Source organism: Musa acuminata, chromosome BXJ1-8 (assembly GCF_036884655.1).
Source record: "Musa acuminata AAA Group cultivar baxijiao chromosome BXJ1-8, Cavendish_Baxijiao_AAA, whole genome shotgun sequence".
Lineage (NCBI taxonomy): Eukaryota > Viridiplantae > Streptophyta > Magnoliopsida > Zingiberales > Musaceae > Musa > Musa acuminata.
The window spans coordinates 1,573,375-1,592,180 of record NC_088334.1 but is presented as its reverse complement, the minus strand read 5'-3'; the positions used below and the strand labels follow the sequence as shown (position 1 = coordinate 1,592,180).

At 44.2% G+C, this 18,806-nt stretch overlaps 3 protein-coding genes across 4 annotated transcripts; 2 read left to right on the top strand and 1 right to left on the bottom strand.

Moving 5' to 3' along the window:
• Positions 1 to 87: 87 nt before the first annotated feature.
• LOC135680541 (ethylene-overproduction protein 1-like) lies at positions 88 to 5,826 on the top strand. Of its 2 annotated transcripts, XM_065194533.1 has the most exons (4): positions 90 to 3,098; positions 3,569 to 3,860; positions 3,962 to 4,271; positions 5,136 to 5,826. In XM_065194533.1, exons 1-4 carry the CDS (start codon positions 1,036 to 1,038, stop codon positions 5,366 to 5,368), a joined length of 2,898 nt encoding a protein of 965 aa, XP_065050605.1. In that variant the 5' UTR covers positions 90 to 1,035; the 3' UTR covers positions 5,369 to 5,826. The 2 variants fall into 2 exon arrangements, with proteins under 2 accessions (XP_065050606.1, XP_065050605.1); XM_065194534.1 differs by lacking the exon at positions 5,136 to 5,826 and having other exon boundaries at positions 88 to 3,098; positions 3,940 to 4,104.
• A 2,437-nt stretch (positions 5,827 to 8,263) lies between these two features.
• LOC135680540 (importin subunit beta-1-like) lies at positions 8,264 to 12,224 on the top strand. The gene is made up of 3 exons (XM_065194532.1): positions 8,264 to 8,464; positions 9,205 to 11,634; positions 11,729 to 12,224. Exons 2-3 carry the CDS (start codon positions 9,215 to 9,217, stop codon positions 11,925 to 11,927), a joined length of 2,619 nt encoding a protein of 872 aa, XP_065050604.1. The 5' UTR covers positions 8,264 to 8,464; positions 9,205 to 9,214; the 3' UTR covers positions 11,928 to 12,224.
• Positions 12,225 to 15,589: 3,365 nt separating this feature from the next.
• Positions 15,590 to 18,806, bottom strand: LOC103994072 (serine/threonine-protein kinase STY46). Its single transcript, XM_009414350.3, has 3 exons — positions 18,154 to 18,806; positions 16,974 to 18,048; positions 15,590 to 16,068 (listed from the first exon to the last, which is right to left on the bottom strand). The coding sequence occupies exons 1-3, from the start codon at positions 18,588 to 18,590 to the stop codon at positions 15,784 to 15,786; spliced, it is 1,797 nt and encodes a 598-aa protein (XP_009412625.1). The 5' UTR covers positions 18,591 to 18,806; the 3' UTR covers positions 15,590 to 15,783.

Sequence of the window (18,806 nt, the reverse complement as noted above, 5' to 3'; positions counted from 1 at the left end):
TGACTGTTGTATCGCCGTACAATTGAAGGACTGGGGAAGAGAAGGCTAGAATCCAAAACCCAATCTCCAAAGGGCTTGGACCGGTGGGTGTGCCGGCCCGGAAAGTTCGTGGTCAGAGAGGGAACAACTGAGCCGGAGGCATGTCCAGCCGGGCTGCCGATCGAAGCATATCTGAGCTCGCTCGCTCGCTCGCTCGCTGGAAGGCAACGACGGGGAATGCGCAACACGTAACAGCTTCTTTGTACTCGCCGGAGAAGGTTTGTCTCGATCTTGGTTGGCGCCGACGCCATTACATAATATGTGCTCCTTCGCAGGACAGTTGGGAGTTCAACTGTATTAAAATGCGACCGTGGATTCTATGACACTTGTTCCCCACGCCCTTACCACCCCCGTCTCTCTCTCTCTCTCTCTCTCTCGCCTCGGGACTACTGGTACGGGGAGAGGATGCGAGAGGAAGACAACCCGACATCCACGCTTCCCCTCCTCTTTCGTCGGAACTAAATCACCTCTCTTTTTCTCTCTCTTTCTAGAGCGGTTGCTCCACCGAAACCTGTTTCAGACTTTGTATTATATCCCACCCATCATCTTGGGAGAGAGAGAGCGAGAGAGAGAGAGAGCTGGGGAGACCAGCCACCGATGCATCCGGACAACCTCCCTCCTCCTCAACGTACCTCCAATATCATCTGGTTCGCGGCCAGACCTTCCATTTTTCACTCCTCTGCGTCTTCTTCCCCATCCTGCTGGTAAAAAAAGGTGCCAATTTTCCTGGAAAGAAAGAAAAAGTCAAATCGAAATGCTTCTTCCCTAAGCCTGCGCCACCTTCGTCCCTTTTCCTTCCCTTCCGCCTTCCCTCCCTCTCTCTGCATCTCTCTTCTCTGGTGGTGCTTGCAGGTGTCGCCATCATGCAGCCTTTTCTGCGTTCTTTTTCTGCTTTTTCTTTTGATTAGGAAAGAGCAAAGGAAGGGAGGAGAGAAGCAGAGGAGAGAGAGAGAGAGAGAGGAGGAGGAGGAGGAGGTGGAGGAGGGGAATAAGAAGATGCAGAACCATTTCCTGACGACGCTGCGCAGCCTGAAGCTGATCGATGGGTGCAAAGGGACGCAAGTCTACGCGGTGAATCCGGCGGTCTCCAATTCCAATGCTCCTTCCTCGTCGACGTCCGATAAGCCGCTGCTCCGCTCCACCTTTTCCCTCCGCAATAAATCTATCCAGGGATGCAACGGCGGGGGCGGGGGCGGCGGCGGCCTCCACCACTGCCCCTCTTATCTCCTCCTCGACTCCCTTCTCCCCTTCGGCCTCCCCTCCGCCGACCGCATCGACCCCCCCGTCGACCCCTTCCTCCGTCCCGTCGACCCCGTCTCCGCCCTCTCCGACTCCTTCCGCCGCCTCTCCTCCACATCCGACGCTAACTCCGGCACCGGCGCCGAGCGGCTCCTCCTCCTCTGCGACCTCTATCTCGAGCAGCATTCCCTCCTCCGCCCCCTCGCCGACCCAAAGCTTCTCCGTCGCACTCTCCGCTCCGCCCGTCTCCACGCTCCCGACACCCACCACCGCGTTGTCCTCTCTGCCTGGCTCCGTTTCGAGCGCCGCGAGGATCAGCTCTTTCCCTCTTCCTTCCCCTCCCCCCTCTCTGCCTGCACCACCACCTCGCCGTCCCTCGAGTGCCCCCGTGCCGCCCTCCTCTCCACCTCCAACGACCTCCTCTGCCCTTGCCGCCGCCCCCCTCCCGTGCCATCCCCCTCCCCATCCTCCTCTTCCTCCTCCTTCCGCCGCCACGAGCCAGAAGAGGGAGCGGACGCCGACGTATGGTTCTGCATCGGCGACGACGAGGTCCCTTGCGTCCGCTCCAACATCGCGGCCCTCTCCAAGCCCCTCTCCACCTTGCTCTGCGGCGGCTTTGCCGAGGCCCAGCGCGAGCGCATCAGCTTCACCCACAACGGCATTTCTGCCCGCGGGATGAAGGCAGTCGACGTCTTCAGCCGCACCGGTCGCCTCGACGAGTTCCCACCCGATACCGTCCTCGAGCTTCTCGCCTTCGCCAACAAGTTCTGCTGTGAGGGCCTCAAGTCCGCCTGCGATCTAAAGCTCGCATATTTGGTTCGCAGCCTTGACGACGCCCTCCTCCTCGTCGAGTACGGGCTCGAGGAGATGGCGCACCTCCTCGTCGCAGCTTGTCTTCAGGTGTTCCTCCGCATGCTCCCCAAATCCCTCGGCGACACCGAGATAACAAGGCTGCTCTGCACTCAGGAGGGAAGGGAGAGGTTGGACGCGGCAGGGCACGCTTCGTTCGTCCTGTACCATTTGTTGAGCCAGGTGGCCATGGAGGAGGACATGAAATCCAACACCACGGTGATGTTGTTGGAGAGGTTGGTGGAGACCGCCGCTCCTGGGTGGCAAAAGCAGCTAGCTTTGCACCAGTTGGGTTGCGTGATGCTCGAGAGGGGCGAGTACAAGGACGCCCAGAGGTGGTTCGCAGAGGCTACTTCAGAGGGGCATGTGTACTCCCAAGTCGGTGTTGCGAGGGCCAAATTCAAGAAGGGGCACAAGTACTCTGCTTATAAGCTGGCCAGTGGCCTCATCGATGAGCATGAACATGTCGGGTGGATGCACCAGGAGAGATCATTGTACTGCATTGGCAAGGAGAAGATGGCGGATCTAAGGATCGCCACCAAGCTCGACCCCACCCTCGCTTACCCTTACAAGTTACGGGCAATTGCTTTAATGGAGGATGACAAGGTGGGTGCAGCCATTGCAGAGATCAACAAGATCATTGGATTCAAGGTCTCCACTGATTGCCTGGAGCTTCGTGCATGGTTCCTTCTGGCACTCGAGGATTATGAGGGTGCATTGCAGGATCTGAGGGCGCTCATGACGCTGAACCCCAACTACATGATGTTTCATGGGAAGCTACACGGGGATCAGTTGATCGACATCCTCCAGCAGAATGTGAAGCTGTGGGACATGGCCGATTGCTGGATGCAGCTCTACGACCGGTGGTCCGCAGTGGATGATATTGGCTCTCTTGCTGTGGTGCACCAGATGTTGGCAAAAGAGCCCATGAATAGCAGCTTAAGATTTAGGCAGTCGCTACTGCTGCTAAGGTAAGCCGTTCGCCACAAAGCTTTTCTTTTCTAAGAGTGTGTGTCCTTGTTGCAAGCTTATGATTTAGCTGCTTTTGATGTTATTTTTTCTTTCAAATGATATCGATGGAGAAAACATTTTTGATAGATATTTTCTCAAAATAAATCTTTCTTGTCAATCATTTGACTCTTTAGATAATGATGTCATAATATGGCATTCTTTAGCCAATTTGGCATGCAATCTCATAATATATGTTAACAATTTTATGCCAAGAAGTGTTGCTGCAACCGCTAAGACTGCTAACATTGGTGCTGCTTACAATCCATCCAGTTTTGGATAATGATGTCTTTTTCCTGGAGTATTATTGAGCAATTGAGTATATGCAGAAGAGAAGAAGTGATTGATTTCAAGGATACACATGAAATTTCCTTCTTTTTTTTTTTTACATAAGTACCACATCACAATATGCTGATAATGCTTTTCGATATAGGTTGAATTGCCAAAAGGCTGCGATGCATAGTTTGCGGCTGGCTCGGAATCATTCGACCCATGAGCACGAAAGGCTTATCTACGAAGGATGGATCTTATATGACACTGGCCACCGCGACGAAGCATTGGCTAAGTCTGAGGAGTCTCTTTCTCTTCAGAGGTCATTTGAAGCTTTCTTTCTTAAAGCATATGCTCTAGCTGATTCAAGCCTAGATCCGGCATCTTCATCTTATGTCATTCAACTACTTGAACAAGCTAACAGTTGTGCATCTGATAACCTTCGTAAAGGGCAAGTGAGTACTGTATGTGAATTTTGTTGAGAATTATGTCGCCTGTCTTTTGCAATAAAGTATGATGATCTAACTTTAATAGTTGTGGCAACAATCTCCTTCAGGCACACAATAACATGGGAAGCATATATGTGGATTGTGATATGCTGGATGAGGCTGCAGAATGCTACTTAAAGGCACTCGGTATAAAGCACACTCGTGCACACCAGGGTCTGGCTCGGGTTTATTACCTCAAGAATCAGAAAAAAGCTGCTTATGATGAGATGACAAAGTTAATAGAAAAGGCAAAGAACAATGCGTCCGCATATGAGAAGCGGTCAGAATACTGTGACCGTGACATGGCAAAGAGTGATCTTAATATGGCAACAAGGTTAGATCCTCTGAGGACATACCCCTATAGATACAGGGCTGCAGGTGAGTTATTTAAGCACATAGGTGTTTTGGTTTTGTTCACCATCAGTTATACAGATCAGATGAAGGAGAAAAGACATAACTTTTTATTCATAAATTCTCTTTCAAGTTGAATTGGTGCCTTTTCTATCAATTTGAGGTTCCATGTAGATTTAATTGTTTACCACCTTCAAAAGATTTTTAAGACCTATTATGTTAGTTTCTCTATTTAATGTCTATATTGCACTTAAGATTATATTTGCTTCATTGCCTCTTGGATGTCTTATATATAAAGCAACATTAGCTTTTTGTATATCATAATTGTTCTCCATCCTTCAGATGTAAGCTCGTTAGTCTTTGAAATCGCCATTATATTAATTTTTGTCGAGTTTAATAACCTTCATGGAAGCCATTGCAACATCTTTGTCCTATAATTTGGCTGCTGGAATATCAGGTTGAACATGAAAAGGCCGAAGACCTTTCATAAGACAGCCAAATGACGAGATTTGTGTTTCACCAACTTGTTGAGGTCCAGATGAATTTGTTGTATTTTCATAGCATGTGTTAATACATTTTAAAGCATTTTCTGGAATTGAATCTTAAATAACAATCTTATTAAAATAGTGAATACCGGAGTCTTTTTGACTGTTGTTTCATGTTTTATAACCCTAAAGGCAGTCAGTTTAAGCTAAATCTTCGTGCAATATTTGCTTTTGTGTGTGTGCATTTTCAAGGTATTTTGTCAATCTGATAGTTGCACTGAGTATTCATCCTTACATGTAAATTAGCAACAATCTTCTTATAAAAGGAAGGCAATTCCTTTCATTTACTGGAATAAGGCCCAAGTTAGTGTCTTCAAGATGATAACTATTGTAACCCTCTGTTCAGTTCTGATGGATGAGCACAAAGAACAGGATGCTATAGCTGAGCTCTCAGGAGCAATAGCTTTCAAGCCAGACCTCCAGCTGCTTCACCTGCGTGCTGCATTCTACGACTCAATTGGTGACTCTGCATCGACCTCGCGAGATTGCGAAGCAGCACTGTGCCTTGATCCAACACACTCTGATACCCTGGATCTTTACAAGAAAGCTCTTGGTACAGCAGATCCCCAGAGTACATAGAGCTTGGCAAAGATGTTTCGATGTGCTGTTATTCAAGAATCAAGAATGTGACTATAGACGATTGTAGAGAGGCGACGGTGGCGTGTACAAAATTGAAATGGATCAGTATCAGAGGCAGGAAGCAGTATGTATATAGTTATGCAAAGAATTGTGAAAATTATATATATAGGAGTGGAACAACGAAAGGGTGCACGCTCCATGAAAGATGAGTGCTGTAAAAAATGTGCGAATCGGGGACCAGTTGATCTACAGGAGATAGCAGAAGCCTTGAACTCTTGAATTGAATTCAGGCTCATTTGTGTAATATTTTTCTTCATGAACAACTCTTTTTGAGATATGGTAATTGACAATTTTTCCATGATGTGAGAGTACAAAGGGGGCCAATTTCTTCCCCCTCATGTTTAGTTTCATCTGAACAAAATTGCTACAGCCTTTTTGCTGCAAGCCTTTTTTCTTTTAGCATTGTTTAGAAAGTTGATGGGTGTCTGGAAAACTGGAAAACATATTGAAAAGTGTAATGTGGATGATTTGCTCATTTCTACCCCAAAAAAAAAAAAGTAATTAGTGTTTTCTATCATTGACTATACCATCAAATTCCTTGTTCATCATGTTTTCTTTCATAAACACATCAACAATCAATATTTTTAGATGGAGAACGTAATGTGTCAATATGTATCCTTGATAATAATATGGTTTTGATTCTTCAAATTAGAATCACCCCAAAGTAATTAGTGTTTATTGTGTTAATTTTTTTTCAAAGTTTATTATTGTTAATTTTGACAGGATAAAAAAACAATGAATCCATTCTTGATTTGTTCTATTTCTGTTTTCTATAGATCGTAAAACCTATGATTATTTTACTATAAAAGATGAAAACTTAGTATATAACTCTTAGGAAGCATGAATGCACATAGTCTAGGGTTCAATCTCATTATGTCTCATTCCAAGTTTTTATTTATTTATTTATACTAATAAAATTCTAATATTGTAGCAACTTTAATTGAATTTAATTTAGTCATATATTTTTTATCTAAACTCATTCTTTACTCTCACTTATATATATCAACATTTCTAGTATTATACTCATATTTTATTTATATTTATATTTAATTTTTATTACTCCATCCATACTTAAGTAGTTTAATATTCACTTAAAATTAAAACTTACTTGAATCATGTTTAAACTCATTCAAATCTTGATATTCATTAAAGGTTGATTATAATTCGAGTATAACTTCTAATCACTATATGCATGTTTATTGTCATAACCTAATCTCATACTCAACTCCGCAAGCACCATACCTTTTTTACTATAAAATATGTTTAAAATAAACATTGATTCTTATACATGAAATACTGAGAATAATATTTTTAGAAAGCATATATATACTTCAACTTTAAAAGTTGAAAATATAAGCATATTATTTATCATATTTTTGAAGTATAGATATCACAAATCATATCACTAAGCGAGGATAATATATACATATTATTTATACTTTTATTGGTATACTAATTATAATTTAATGTATATAAGATACGAGCACTACAATAGAGATGTTCGAGGTGTGATTGAGGTACCTCCGAGGTGAAAATATAAAGCTCTCAATATGCCACTTAGACGAAGACCGAGATAAGAAGTTTTTCAACATGATCCCTCCGATACTCAAGTTAGTACCTTGAGGTAAGTGAGCATAGTAATTAGTAAAAAATGATCCCCTAACAATTATGTTAGAGTTAACTTTTATAATTAATAGTAAAAAGAAAGAATATTCAGTAAATATTCTACAAGAAGACAATCATTAACTATTGGGTAGACAAAGGGGAGGCAAATTCTATCTTCAAATCTGATTGAGTTGCCACATCTATAGTCACATGTTGGATGGTTATTAGTCCCAATACTTTTCCTATTAAGTTGAAACTTCAACCAGTAAGTTTGAACAATTAAAAAAAAAAGGTCATTTGTTTTAGGTTTTTCCTCAAAGGTGATCATCTTTTCATTTTCTTCATATAGTGCCTCATATTTTTTATAATATTATAAATGCCTCTAAGTCTTCCTTATCGTCTCTATCCCATTACAATGTTCTACCACGATGCCTTATTGCCTACATATCGTACCGCCTTGTTGAATGCCCTTCCCTACTTACTCCCAACACTGGTTGCCTTGCTAAATTGCTCTTCGCCTCCCGAGGTAGCCTCGTAACCCAACAAAGGGTGGTGTCGGAAGCAAAAGATAAAGAGGAGTTCAATAAGTCGAACTATATTTAGAGTAGGTGATGAAAGGCGTTCAATAAGGCAGGTGATATAGAAGCAATGGGACCTCACAACCAGGCATAAGTGACGAGCGAGGAAGGATGAGGGCATTTATGGGATTACAAAAAAATATGGAACACTATATGTAAAAAAAATTGAAGATATGGGGCACCTTTTGAGGGAAAAAAAATTCAAAAATTGAGTTTTTTTTAAGAAAATCATCCATTTCTTAAAACAAAATACATATAAATGTTAAGAAAAACTTTAATTGTCTTATTAGCTAGAAATAAATATTTGCAACGAAAAATTTGAGTTATCCGGAAAACACTAACAGTTACGGGGTCGGATCCAATCTTCATGTGAAACCCGTTAGCAACTTATCGGATCTCCAATAAGGATCGAGACCTAAAGTTTTATGTCAGATATCAGATTTATACACGATGAATCTAAGATCCAAACATGAACACGAGCTTAAAGGAAGCATAACGGAGATCAATACCCCAAACCACTACGGGTCGGTTGTCGGGCTGTGGTAAGAACGGTCCATCATACTTTGCGATTGAACCCGGCCCAATCAACCCACGGTGCGATTTCAAAAGGTAAAATTAGGGTTTCGTCCTCCCGCTTCCATACCTCCTCCAAAATCCCTCTATATATACTCCCCGACGACCGCTTGTTCGAATCATCTCTCTTCCTTTCCCCCATTCGCCAGTGCCCACGGCAACATCAGTGTGAGTGAGGGCGAGAGCGTCGCGACTATTCCGGGCAGATCCTGATCCCCCCCCCCCAGCCCCTTCGGTTCCAGCAGGCTGCGCATCTCTGCCCTCTCCATCCCTCTCTAAGGTATCGCTTTCCGATCACTGATCTAGGGTTTCTTAGATTACACCATATTCGAATCCCTCTTCTCGATTCCTACGGTTTTTTTTCTCTGATTTGTTGCCGGTCGATCATCTACCCTCTGTGTGATTTGTCCTCCAGTTGTCTGCATGTTCTTTCTCGTTGTTTCTTTCGAGTGTTTGCTTGTCGAAGTATGTAACCCTACTTATATAGGGCATCTACCTGCGGGGCTTCGATCGCTTTGGTGTAGATTGGAGTTTGTGTTCGATTTCGTCTTAGGGTTCGGTGTTAGGGTTTGGGGTTTACACTTTAATCCGCTTCAGGACTATCTTTTCTGTTCCAAAGAATTGGTATTCTGGGCGATTTTATGTTTTTGTTTCGGTGCACGTGGTGTTGGATGTGTTGCATATTGTATAGCTTGGCTAATGTGTAAGAATTAGTTCATGTCAATTGTATGTGTATTTTAACAGTAAAAATAATTTTGTAATTCTTGTTAGGTCATGCAGATTTGCTAGATTTCGTTCGAGATATTGCAATTTCAATCCAAATAATAGAACTTAGAATGTAGCTTTGTTGAACATGCAAGTGGGAAGTATAACATATGCCTGACAATCATAGATCACTATAGATGGGTGTGTATTCCTAGTAATTGTTTTTTGTTTGTGCGTATATGATGGCTAGGTCATGGAAGAAGTTGCTTGGTTTTGCTAATTTTATCATTTATTGGTTTCTGTATTGTTCTCTAGTGCCATAAACATGGCGATGGAGATTACCCAGGTCCTCTTGTCTGCCCAATCTCCTGACGGGCATACTCGAACTCTTGCTGAAGCAAACCTCAAGCAGTTTCAGGAACAGAATCTCCCCCTCTTTCTACTTTCCTTATCTGTTGAGCTATCAAGTGAACAGAAGCCTCCCGAGTCTCGAAGACTTGCCGGTATTATTCTTAAGAATTCCCTAGATGCAAAGGATGCAGTTCGTAAGGAAGAATTGACTCAGCGGTGGGTCAGTGTGGATCCATCTATCAAATCCCAAATCAAGGATTCGTTGTTGAGGACGCTTGGATCATCAGTATCTGACGCTCGACAGACTTCTTCACAAGTCATTGCTAAGGTTGCATCAATCGAGGTACCACGACGTGAATGGCAAGAGCTGATAGGGTTTCTTCTAAACAACATGACTCAGCCAGATGCCCCTGCTCCTTTAAAGCAATCAACCTTGGAGGCACTGGGGTATGTTTGTGAGGAGGTATCTCCTCAGGACTTGGAGCAGGATCAAGTAAATGCCATCCTCACTGCTGTTGTGCAGGGTATGAACCAGACAGAACATAGTTCTGAAGTCCGCCTTGCAGCTGTTAAGGCACTTTATAATGCTTTAGATTTTGCTCAGACTAACTTTGAGAATGAGGTAGAGAGGAACTTCATCATGAAAGTTGTCTGTGAGACCACTATGTCAAAAGAGTCAGAGATCAGACAAGCAGCAATTGAGTGCCTTGTTTCTATAGCCTCTACATATTACGAGTATCTTGAGCCTTACATGCAGACCCTTTTTAATTTGACTGCGAATGCAGTGAGAGGAGATGAGGAGCCTGTTGCTCTTCAAGCGATTGAGTTTTGGAGCTCTATCTGTGATGAAGAGATTCAAATTCAAGAGGAGTTTGGGGAAGATAACGGCGAGAGCTCTTCTCCCCATTCTAACTTTATAAAGCAAGCGCTTCCTACGCTTGTGCCATTGATGTTAGAAACACTGCTTAAACAAGAGGAGGATCAGGATCAGGAAGATGGTGTCTGGAATCTGTCTATGGCTGGGGGAACCTGCCTTGGACTTATTGCAAGAACCGTTGGGGATGCAGTTGTGCCCCTTGCGATGCCATTCGTGGAGAGTAATATAACAAAGGGTGACTGGCGAAGCCGTGAAGCAGCTACTTTTGCATTTGGGTCAATTCTTGAAGGTCCGTCCATTGAGAAGCTTGCACCACTTGTCCATTCTGGACTTCAATTCTTGTTGAATGCAATGAAAGACCAGAATAGTCATGTCAAGGACACAACAGCATGGACCCTTGGTAGGATCTTTGAGTTCCTGCATTCTGCTGGTGGTGAATATCCAATTTTAACTGCCACAAACCTTCCGCACATCATGTCTGTATTGTTGGAGAGTATCAGAGATGCTCCTAATGTGGCTGAGAAAGTTTGTGGAGCCATTTATTTCCTTGCCCAAGGTTTTGAGGATGCAGGTTCTAGTTCATCGATACTTTCACCCTATCTTGGTGATATTGTTTCAGCCCTCCTTTCTACAGCTGATCGCACAGATCCAAGCAATGTTAGGCTTCGTTCTTCTGCATATGAAACATTGAATGAGATAGTTCGATGTAGCAGTATACCTGAAACTTCGAACATGGTTGCTCATCTACTCCATGAAATCATGAATAGATTAAGCAAAACTCTGGAGCTTCATATTGCATCTTCGGAGGACAGGGAAAAGCAGGGTGATCTGCAAGCCCTGCTATGTGGTGTCCTTCAAGTAATATTACAGAAATTGAGTAACTCAAATGAGACAAAGCCTATAATTCTTCAGTCTGCTGATCAGATGATGATCCTCTTCCTTCAAGTTTTTGCTTGCCGCAGTTCTACCGTGCATGAAGAAGCAATGCTTGCGATCGGGGCCCTTGCTTATGCCACAGGCCCTGAATTTGCAAAGTACATGCAAGAGTTCTACAAGTATTTGGAGATGGGCTTGCAGAACTTTGAAGAGTATCAAGTCTGCTCCATTTCTGTTGGTGTGGTCGGTGATATCTGTCGTGCACTAGATGACAAGGTCCTTCCCTATTGTGATGGCATCATGAGTCAGCTTCTGAAAGATCTCTCCAGTCCTATGCTTCATCGGTCTGTAAAGCCTCCTATATTTTCATGCTTTGGAGATATTGCTCTTGCAATCGGGGAGCATTTTGAAAAGTATGTCCCTTATGTTATACCGATGTTGCAAGGAGCTGCAGAACTCTGCTCTCACTTGGATGTAAATGATGATGATATGCAAGAATATGGTAATCAGCTCAGACGTGGTATTTTCGAGGCTTACTCTGGTATACTTCAAGGGTTCAAAGGTCCCAAGGCAGCTCTGATGGTTCCTTGCGCGAGCCCTCTTCTGAGCTTCATCGAAGCTGTTGTTAGGGATAAGAACAGGTGTGTTAAGTAGAACTACCTAAATGCTATTTGTATCTGTATTTTCTCGTGGCATTTTAACATGATGTTCTTTTTATGTTTTCTTTTTCCCCAGGGACGAGGAGGTAACCAAAGCTGCGGTTGCGGTGCTGGGAGATCTTGCAGACACTCTTGGTCCAAACACAAAGATCCTGTTCAAGGATTGTACTTTTCATATGGAGTTATTGGGAGAATGCTTTCAATCAGACAATGACCAATTGAAGGAAACTGCAACTTGGACTCAAGGAATGATTCAGCGAGTATTAGTCTCGTGAGGGCCGATGTATCAATCATTTTGCGGCCAAACAAAGAGGTTCGTTCCTTTGTCAGTTCAACAAGGTAGAAAGGTCTTCTCCATACGGTCATGTCCTCGGCAGTGTACCACGAATTCTGTTCTTGTATTATTTTTTCTGCTGTTCTTGAGTCTTAGTGGCAGTGTGTTGCCACTGTTGGCTGGTAGATGAATGTGAACATGGATTGGGGTCAACCTGTTTTTGTCCTGAAAACAAGAATTAATGCTGCTTGAAATTGCCATAGATTTTACAATCAATGATAATGTAGTTTAATGTTAATCCTTGATAAAGAGTATCAATTAAAGTTTTGAGTCATTAATCTTTGATAAGAGTATCTGATATATAATGTTTAAGGTGTTGTACTAATTACATGTTCCCCTATCGTTGGTTCCTCATAGCATCGTGTGTGTGTGTGTGTGTGGACTTTTAAGTCATATTTGGATCCCTACAGTTTCAAAATTATTATAATTTATTTTATTTTTAATCATGCTTACTTTGATAGAAACCTCTTCACATTTGTGGGATTGATGTCAAAATTAAAAGAGTAAAATGGTCGTCAATATAAGGGAACAGTTGAGTTTTACCCAAATTAAAACTCGACCGCTCTCCTCGTGCGAACGGAGTGACGCAGATGGAGCTGGGCTCCCTTGTCTTCTTCTTCTTCTTCTTCTTCTTCAGTAGACCCTCTCCTCCCACTTGAATTGATCCACTGTCACATCCCCACCGCATCATAAGATCCCATTGATGAGTTGCCCACAACCTTTGGCGATCAATTTTGCCATCGAACTATTATTATAATCGTTCCACGTTAGGCACGAGGGTTGTCCAGTATGCAATCGACGACTCCATTGGAGCCTTTTGATTTTGACGGAATCCCTTGGGAACTGTCATTCCCAATCAGTGGTAGGGCTGCTTGGATCCAAATCGACGGCCCTGTTTCGCCGGGAGGCTTAGTGCTACTGTCGGAGATGACGGGCAGGAGGCAGGAATCTCGCCACCTATCGACGTTGGTAGGTAATTTCATCGTGGCTCCTTGAGGTGTGGGAGCAAGGGCGAGGTGCTAGAGACCATGCGCGGAGGTATAAGGTGGCCGTGAACCATGCTGTGACTGGTGGAGCACTCGACGGCGGAGGTGGCGATCACTCCCTCTCTCATCGTGGCCCTTTCCACCCCCTCGGACCCCAGTGGAAGTCAACGTCCTTGGAAGTGCTAGGCAGTAGGTGCAGCAGCAGCCTATAATTCCCTCAGCAATGAAATATGAGGCGATCGTCGGAGCAGCGATCGGTGCGACTCCGCTTCCCTAAGCAACAAGTAGCCATCCGCCGATAAATCCCACGAGCAACAGTGGAGGAGATGGTGGGGCCTAATGCCACTACTACTGGCGGTTTCGATCATCTTCGTTAAGATCGTTTCTTAGGCAGCCATGGCCGCCAATATCCACCTCTTCCTGCTCTTCCTCTTCTTCGGCTTCCTATATGATGCACCACCTCGAGCCCAAGTACAAGTCAATTTTAAACTTGCAGGGATCCAAATGCAATATTTACGAGTCTAGAGATTAGTAAACCAAATGGCATGCTGGCAAAAGCCTGGCGATCGGCGACGTCCGTCGGTAGCATCAGAACGGAGATGGTGGTGACGGAAGGGCCGAGAACCGCCACTAACTTGGGGAAGTATGTATGCCTAGTTGACATTATCCTAACGTCGATAATTGAGGAGGAGGAGGAGGAGGATCATCGCCACGATCGTCAGAAATCTCTCATTCTTTTTCTTCTGATTCTAACCTATCGTCACATCCGAGAGAGAGGCCTTCTCGATTCAGTCTCATCAAACAAGGAGAGGGTAAGGGGATAGAATAAGATCGAAAGAGAAGGATCACCGGAAGATTTGCTCGATATAGTGACGTGGATCGTTTCGAATGGGCCAAGCCAATAAGGGGATAAAATGTTTTCTTATGTTTATGAAAACCATCAACCAAAATTTTTATTTTTAATTTTAATTTTTTTTTTGCTTATGTACCTTAAAAAACAATAAAGTCCCAATCGTTTGGACTCGATTACATGAATCTTTTACGATTATTGAAATCTGTAAAAAATTATATATTTAATAAAATTTAAAATACTTAAATATTTATTTATAATTTTTCTTAATATTTTTTTTTTATCTTTTTTCATATCACTAATATTAATCATTCATTTCACCTCCTGTAACTATGGATGTCTCCTAAGCATATGTTCATATCATCTTAAATAATTTTTTCTGTCTTATCTTTTATCAAAATAATATCTAATTATTCAAGAATAAAAATATTTATTTTTTATCATATCTAATAACTCGACACGCTCATCTTAATATTTTTATTTTGATAACATAAACTTTTTGTATATATTGTTTCTTAATTATAGAGCACTCGTACTCATATCCATAAAACATCGTTGATATCTTAATTATCCTATAAAATTAATTTTTTTAATAAATATTTAAAAAATTATTTTTGATGATATTTAAATAATTTGTCAAAAGTTTCATCTTATTTTATTCATGATATTTCACATAATTGTAGATATCTATCTCCTTGTTGTGATAATTTCTTAGCACTTGCTATGTAGTTGGATTTAATAAAGAGAGATAATTAAAAATTTTAGTATTTTATTTGGACACTTTTGTTGTGAAGATTGAAATGATAAATTCATAATCTTTCTCTACGGAATAATAATACTCTCGAGAAACAAAAAGGATTTGTGGGTGCAATGGTGTGATATGAGGGCCCCTCCCCTGTCCATGGGGATCACTTTCCCTTCTTTTGGTGTGTTCCTTTATGAAAAGAAATGGTGGAGCAAATTAGCTGACCGACTTCAATTGTCATACGGAAAGAATACAGAATAAGAGAAGCGAAGAGGAGCCAACAAAGGTCGGAATAAGAACAAAGACAAAGCCCAAACAAAACAGGAGAGGGAAAAGAAAGAGCAGCAGAGATCGATCGATAGATACCTTACAGCAACAGTAACAACAACAACACCAACAACAACAAAGCAAATGAAATCTTACTTCTCTGTAGAATCAAATCTTATCTCCGCCCACCAAGTGTGAATCTGAATTCTGGCTCACAGAATTGACTTGACTTCTTCTGTTGACTCGATATCTGTCAGTTCTTTGACGAGGGTTTATGATTTCGATCACATCAGACCACCATTAGACATTTCTTAGCTTCTCTGCCGTCGTGTCAGATCAAAATAAATGAGGTATTGGAACCCACACTGACTGCACCACCATGCCATTGCCATGGAGGTGCAGGATAAAGTAAAATATTGTGCTAATTTAATGGAACCCAAGCTTTAATAGAGGGACCAGAAGGTAGGGAAAAGGGAGGACAGCTTTACAGGATTAGAGTAAGAAAGCAAAGTGGGTGGGTCATAATGATGATGGCTTAATAACAGAGACAACTCACAGAAGCAGTCTGCACCTCAGATCAAGACAGAATGAGAGTGCTAAAGAATGCAAGGTTTCAGTAGATCCCAATTGACTCTGGTATTGGTAGAAGCATATACTGATCCAAACAAAGACTGGATGGAAATAATTTGCTCACAGAGAGATGCAAAAAGATCCAAAAACATCACAATCTCAACCTCCTGAATTGAGTCAAAACGAAAAAAAAAATCAAATAAATAAAGTAATAGATACCATGTCATATGGCACATTTGCATTTTTCAGCTTTCGATACGATGACAGAACAAAAAAAGAAAAAGCATTCTCTTGCAAAGAAAGAACATACCAAATCCACAGTAGGGTAGAAAGCTTTCCGTTAACGCTTAAAATAAAAAGAAGGGAAGGTTCGAGCGGCTCATCGAACGTTTTGCCTGTTTAGGATTGCGATGATTTCTGCAAACTGAGGCCGCTTTGCAGGGTTATTGTTCCAGCATCTCTGCATCAGCGACCGCAGAACCTGTGGGCAGTCTTTAGGTATTTCAGGTCTCAGCCCACACGTTGCGATCCCCACTGCTGCTTGAACCGGTGAATATGAAGAGTAAGCAGCCTCGCCGGTTACCATCTCCCAAAGCACCATGCCATAACTATACACATTGCTCATCCAAGTCTCTGTCACACTCTCGGGGTCCCCCGCGATTATCTACATCATTATCAGTGTAAACCATACTGGTTATTGCATCGTAGGTCGTTCAATTTAACCCCGAAAAATGACATGTAATTCTAGCTGATTACCTATTTAAGCAAGCATTTACAGAAAAGAGGAATACAAATGGTCGATGTTCATTCTGCATATTGGATTAGGTACAACACCTATATATTTCCTGTAATTGTGATGTATCATTCGTATGTAGCAATGAGAAAACACCAGTCTAAAAGGAAATTATTTGCGGACAACAGTTAGCTAAGGTAATGCGCTAGAAGTAGCATATAGCTGCTTTTCGAGATAAAGTGCACTTCCATCTAATGTGATCGATAACCCGTAACGATCTTAGAGATAAAACAAGGTATACAAATGCGAAGGTCGTAAATGTCCCCATGTACGGCGCCCATCTTCTTTAAGATCTTAAGCAACCAAAAAGATTAAAACAAGTGATATATACAATCAAAGATCAAAAACTCGAAAAGCCAGAAACAATTTGGAGCCTTGTTGTCCAAACAGTTAAAAGAACAAGACAATACAGAGTTTACTGATTCCAGTAACTATCAAAAACAGGACTTATGATTAGCAGTAAAAACACAACATTTTTAGTTTCTGCTTGATTAGGAAAATAATGTTCAATTTTCAATTTCAACTACAAGTTCACCGTTAATCTTAACTCCGATCGGCAGTGTTTTCCACACTCCATGTTAGCAAATTCACAATAGCATACCGAACATTTTACGACTGCTTTGCTGGTTTGATATTAATGCAAGCAAATATCAATGCAGTATATGGCAGGGCAAGTTGTAGCTAGATCAGTACAGCAGAATAAATAACATGGTTAGAAGATGAGCAACGAAAGCAGAGACAGTGAGTAGTATGGCACAGTGACAACACACACTAACCTCAGGAGCCAACCACCGGTATCCGGCCATCTCATACTCGGTGACCTCGCCGACATTGTTACAAGAGGTAACTATGCCCATGTCACCGAGACAAGCATTCTTCTGCCTGTCCAAGAGAATCCTGTGTGTGTTGAGATCCCTATAAGCCACTCCATGATTGTTCATGAACATGAGCCCTTCCGCGACATCGAGCGCAATCCGCATCACCTCCCTGATCGCCACATTCTTGTTCTTCTGGATGACATCGTGCAGGGATCCTCCATCCAGCATCTTGGTGACCACACACAGCCCCTCGTTCTCTTCGAAGAAGATGCCATAGAATTGGAGGATGTTCCTCTGCCCGCAGCTCATCAGCTGCAGTAGGTCCTGCCTGATCTCGATCTCGTACGCGCTTCCCCTCTCGCAGCCCCGCAGCTTCTTCACCCACACCCTCCTCCCCCTGTATGCACCCCTGAACGAATTGGGCCGCACCCGGTCGACCAGCTCGACCTCGTCGGAGCTCAGAACCCACCTCCCCATCTCGTCCCCGCCCGACCGGATGCTCTGCCACTCGTCGATCGAGACGACGACGGAAGACATCGGCAGAGGGCACGGCAGTTGAACCCGGCGGAGCCGCTCGCCGTCGGATCCTCGCCCGTCGTCCCCGTCGAACTGAGCGTCCTCCTCGACGTTCCGCGAGCTCTCCTCTTGGCATCCGCACAACCCGAACGGGAGCTTCACCCCGTTGTTTTTGGGCTTCTTCACCGCCGCCTTCAGCGAGGCCTCGATCCGGGCCTTGAAGTGCCTCTCGTTCCCCTGCTGGACCAAGACGGTGACGACCCCGAGCGTCAAGCCCTTCTTCTCGAAGATCTGGATCTTCTTGCAGCAGATCGAAGAGCTATCCAGCGTTCCGGACATCGCCGGCCATGACAGCGGGGCGCTGCAGGCGAATGTGAGCTTGAAAACCGATCCCTCGGCTCCGCCATTGCTGTCCGTCTCTTGAATGTGGATCGCAGGATGGTCGTCCGCCGACGCCTGCTCCATCAATCTCAGATGCAGAAGCACGTCTTTCATGTCGAATCCTGCTTGAGCGTAGCTGCACGATTCGTAGAAAAAGGATGGCTTTTGCCCGTCATATAACTCATGCAAATGGAACCATCAGACGAAATGCGGAAAGAATGTGACGGCAGCTGCAGAGCACCTGTTGGGCAGCGAGTCGAAGTGGCGGCGGACGCTGGAGACGAGCTTGTCGGGGGGCAGGCCGCCGGGATTGCGGGCGAGGCCGACGCCGCGGAGGAGGCGGTCGAAGCGCGAGGGCGAGGGGTCGCGGGAAGGATCGATGTTGAGGGAGCTGCGGAGGGCGGCGATAGCGCCGGCGAAGTTGCGGCCGAGGCGCTGCCATTTCTTGGGAGGCGGGAGGGCGGCGGAGGGGGAAGGCGGGGAAGAGGAGGTCGAGGAGGAAGAGGAGGAGGAGGCGGAGGAGGAGTTGCAGGCCGGGGAGGCCGCGGCGGCGGCGGCGGAAGCGGCGGAGGAACGGTGGAAGGCCTCGGACCGGTCCTGAGTCTGCATGAGGACCTGCTCCACCGTGTCCTCGTCCGTGCTCGGCCTCCCGGACCAACACTCCAGCGCCGCTGCCATGCCACCGCAAGGTACAGAACGGAACTGCGGGAAGAAGCTGTACGGTTTGAATGCTAGGGAGAGGAGCGGATGGTGGTGATGGAGGAGGAGGAGGAGGAGGAGGAGGTGGTGGTGGGGAGTGAAGGGTGCATGTGATATTGCTCTGACGCCTGTAATGGCGCAGAAGAGTTAAATAGGACGCACATGGGTAGAAGCGGCAGTAAATGGGTAGGTAGG

Coding starts and splice junctions, on each gene's coding strand:
- LOC135680541 (XM_065194533.1), top strand. CDS start 1,036: ATGCAGAACCATTTCCTGACGACGCTGCGCAGCCTGAAGCTGATCGAT. Junction 3,099..3,568: donor CAGTCGCTACTGCTGCTAAG/GTAAGCCGTTCG, acceptor TTTTCGATATAG/GTTGAATTGCCAAAAGGCTG. Junction 4,272..5,135: donor CTATAGATACAGGGCTGCAG/GTGAGTTATTTA, acceptor CCCTCTGTTCAG/TTCTGATGGATGAGCACAAA.
- LOC135680540 (XM_065194532.1), top strand. CDS start 9,215: ATGGCGATGGAGATTACCCAGGTCCTCTTGTCTGCCCAATCTCCTGAC. Junction 11,635..11,728: donor GTTGTTAGGGATAAGAACAG/GTGTGTTAAGTA, acceptor CTTTTTCCCCAG/GGACGAGGAGGTAACCAAAG.
- LOC103994072 (XM_009414350.3), bottom strand. CDS start 18,590: ATGGCAGCGGCGCTGGAGTGTTGGTCCGGGAGGCCGAGCACGGACGAG. Junction 18,049..18,153: donor TTCGACTCGCTGCCCAACAG/GTGCTCTGCAGC, acceptor CGAATCGTGCAG/CTACGCTCAAGCAGGATTCG. Junction 16,069..16,973: donor ACCGGTGGTTGGCTCCTGAG/GTTAGTGTGTGT, acceptor ATAATGATGTAG/ATAATCGCGGGGGACCCCGA.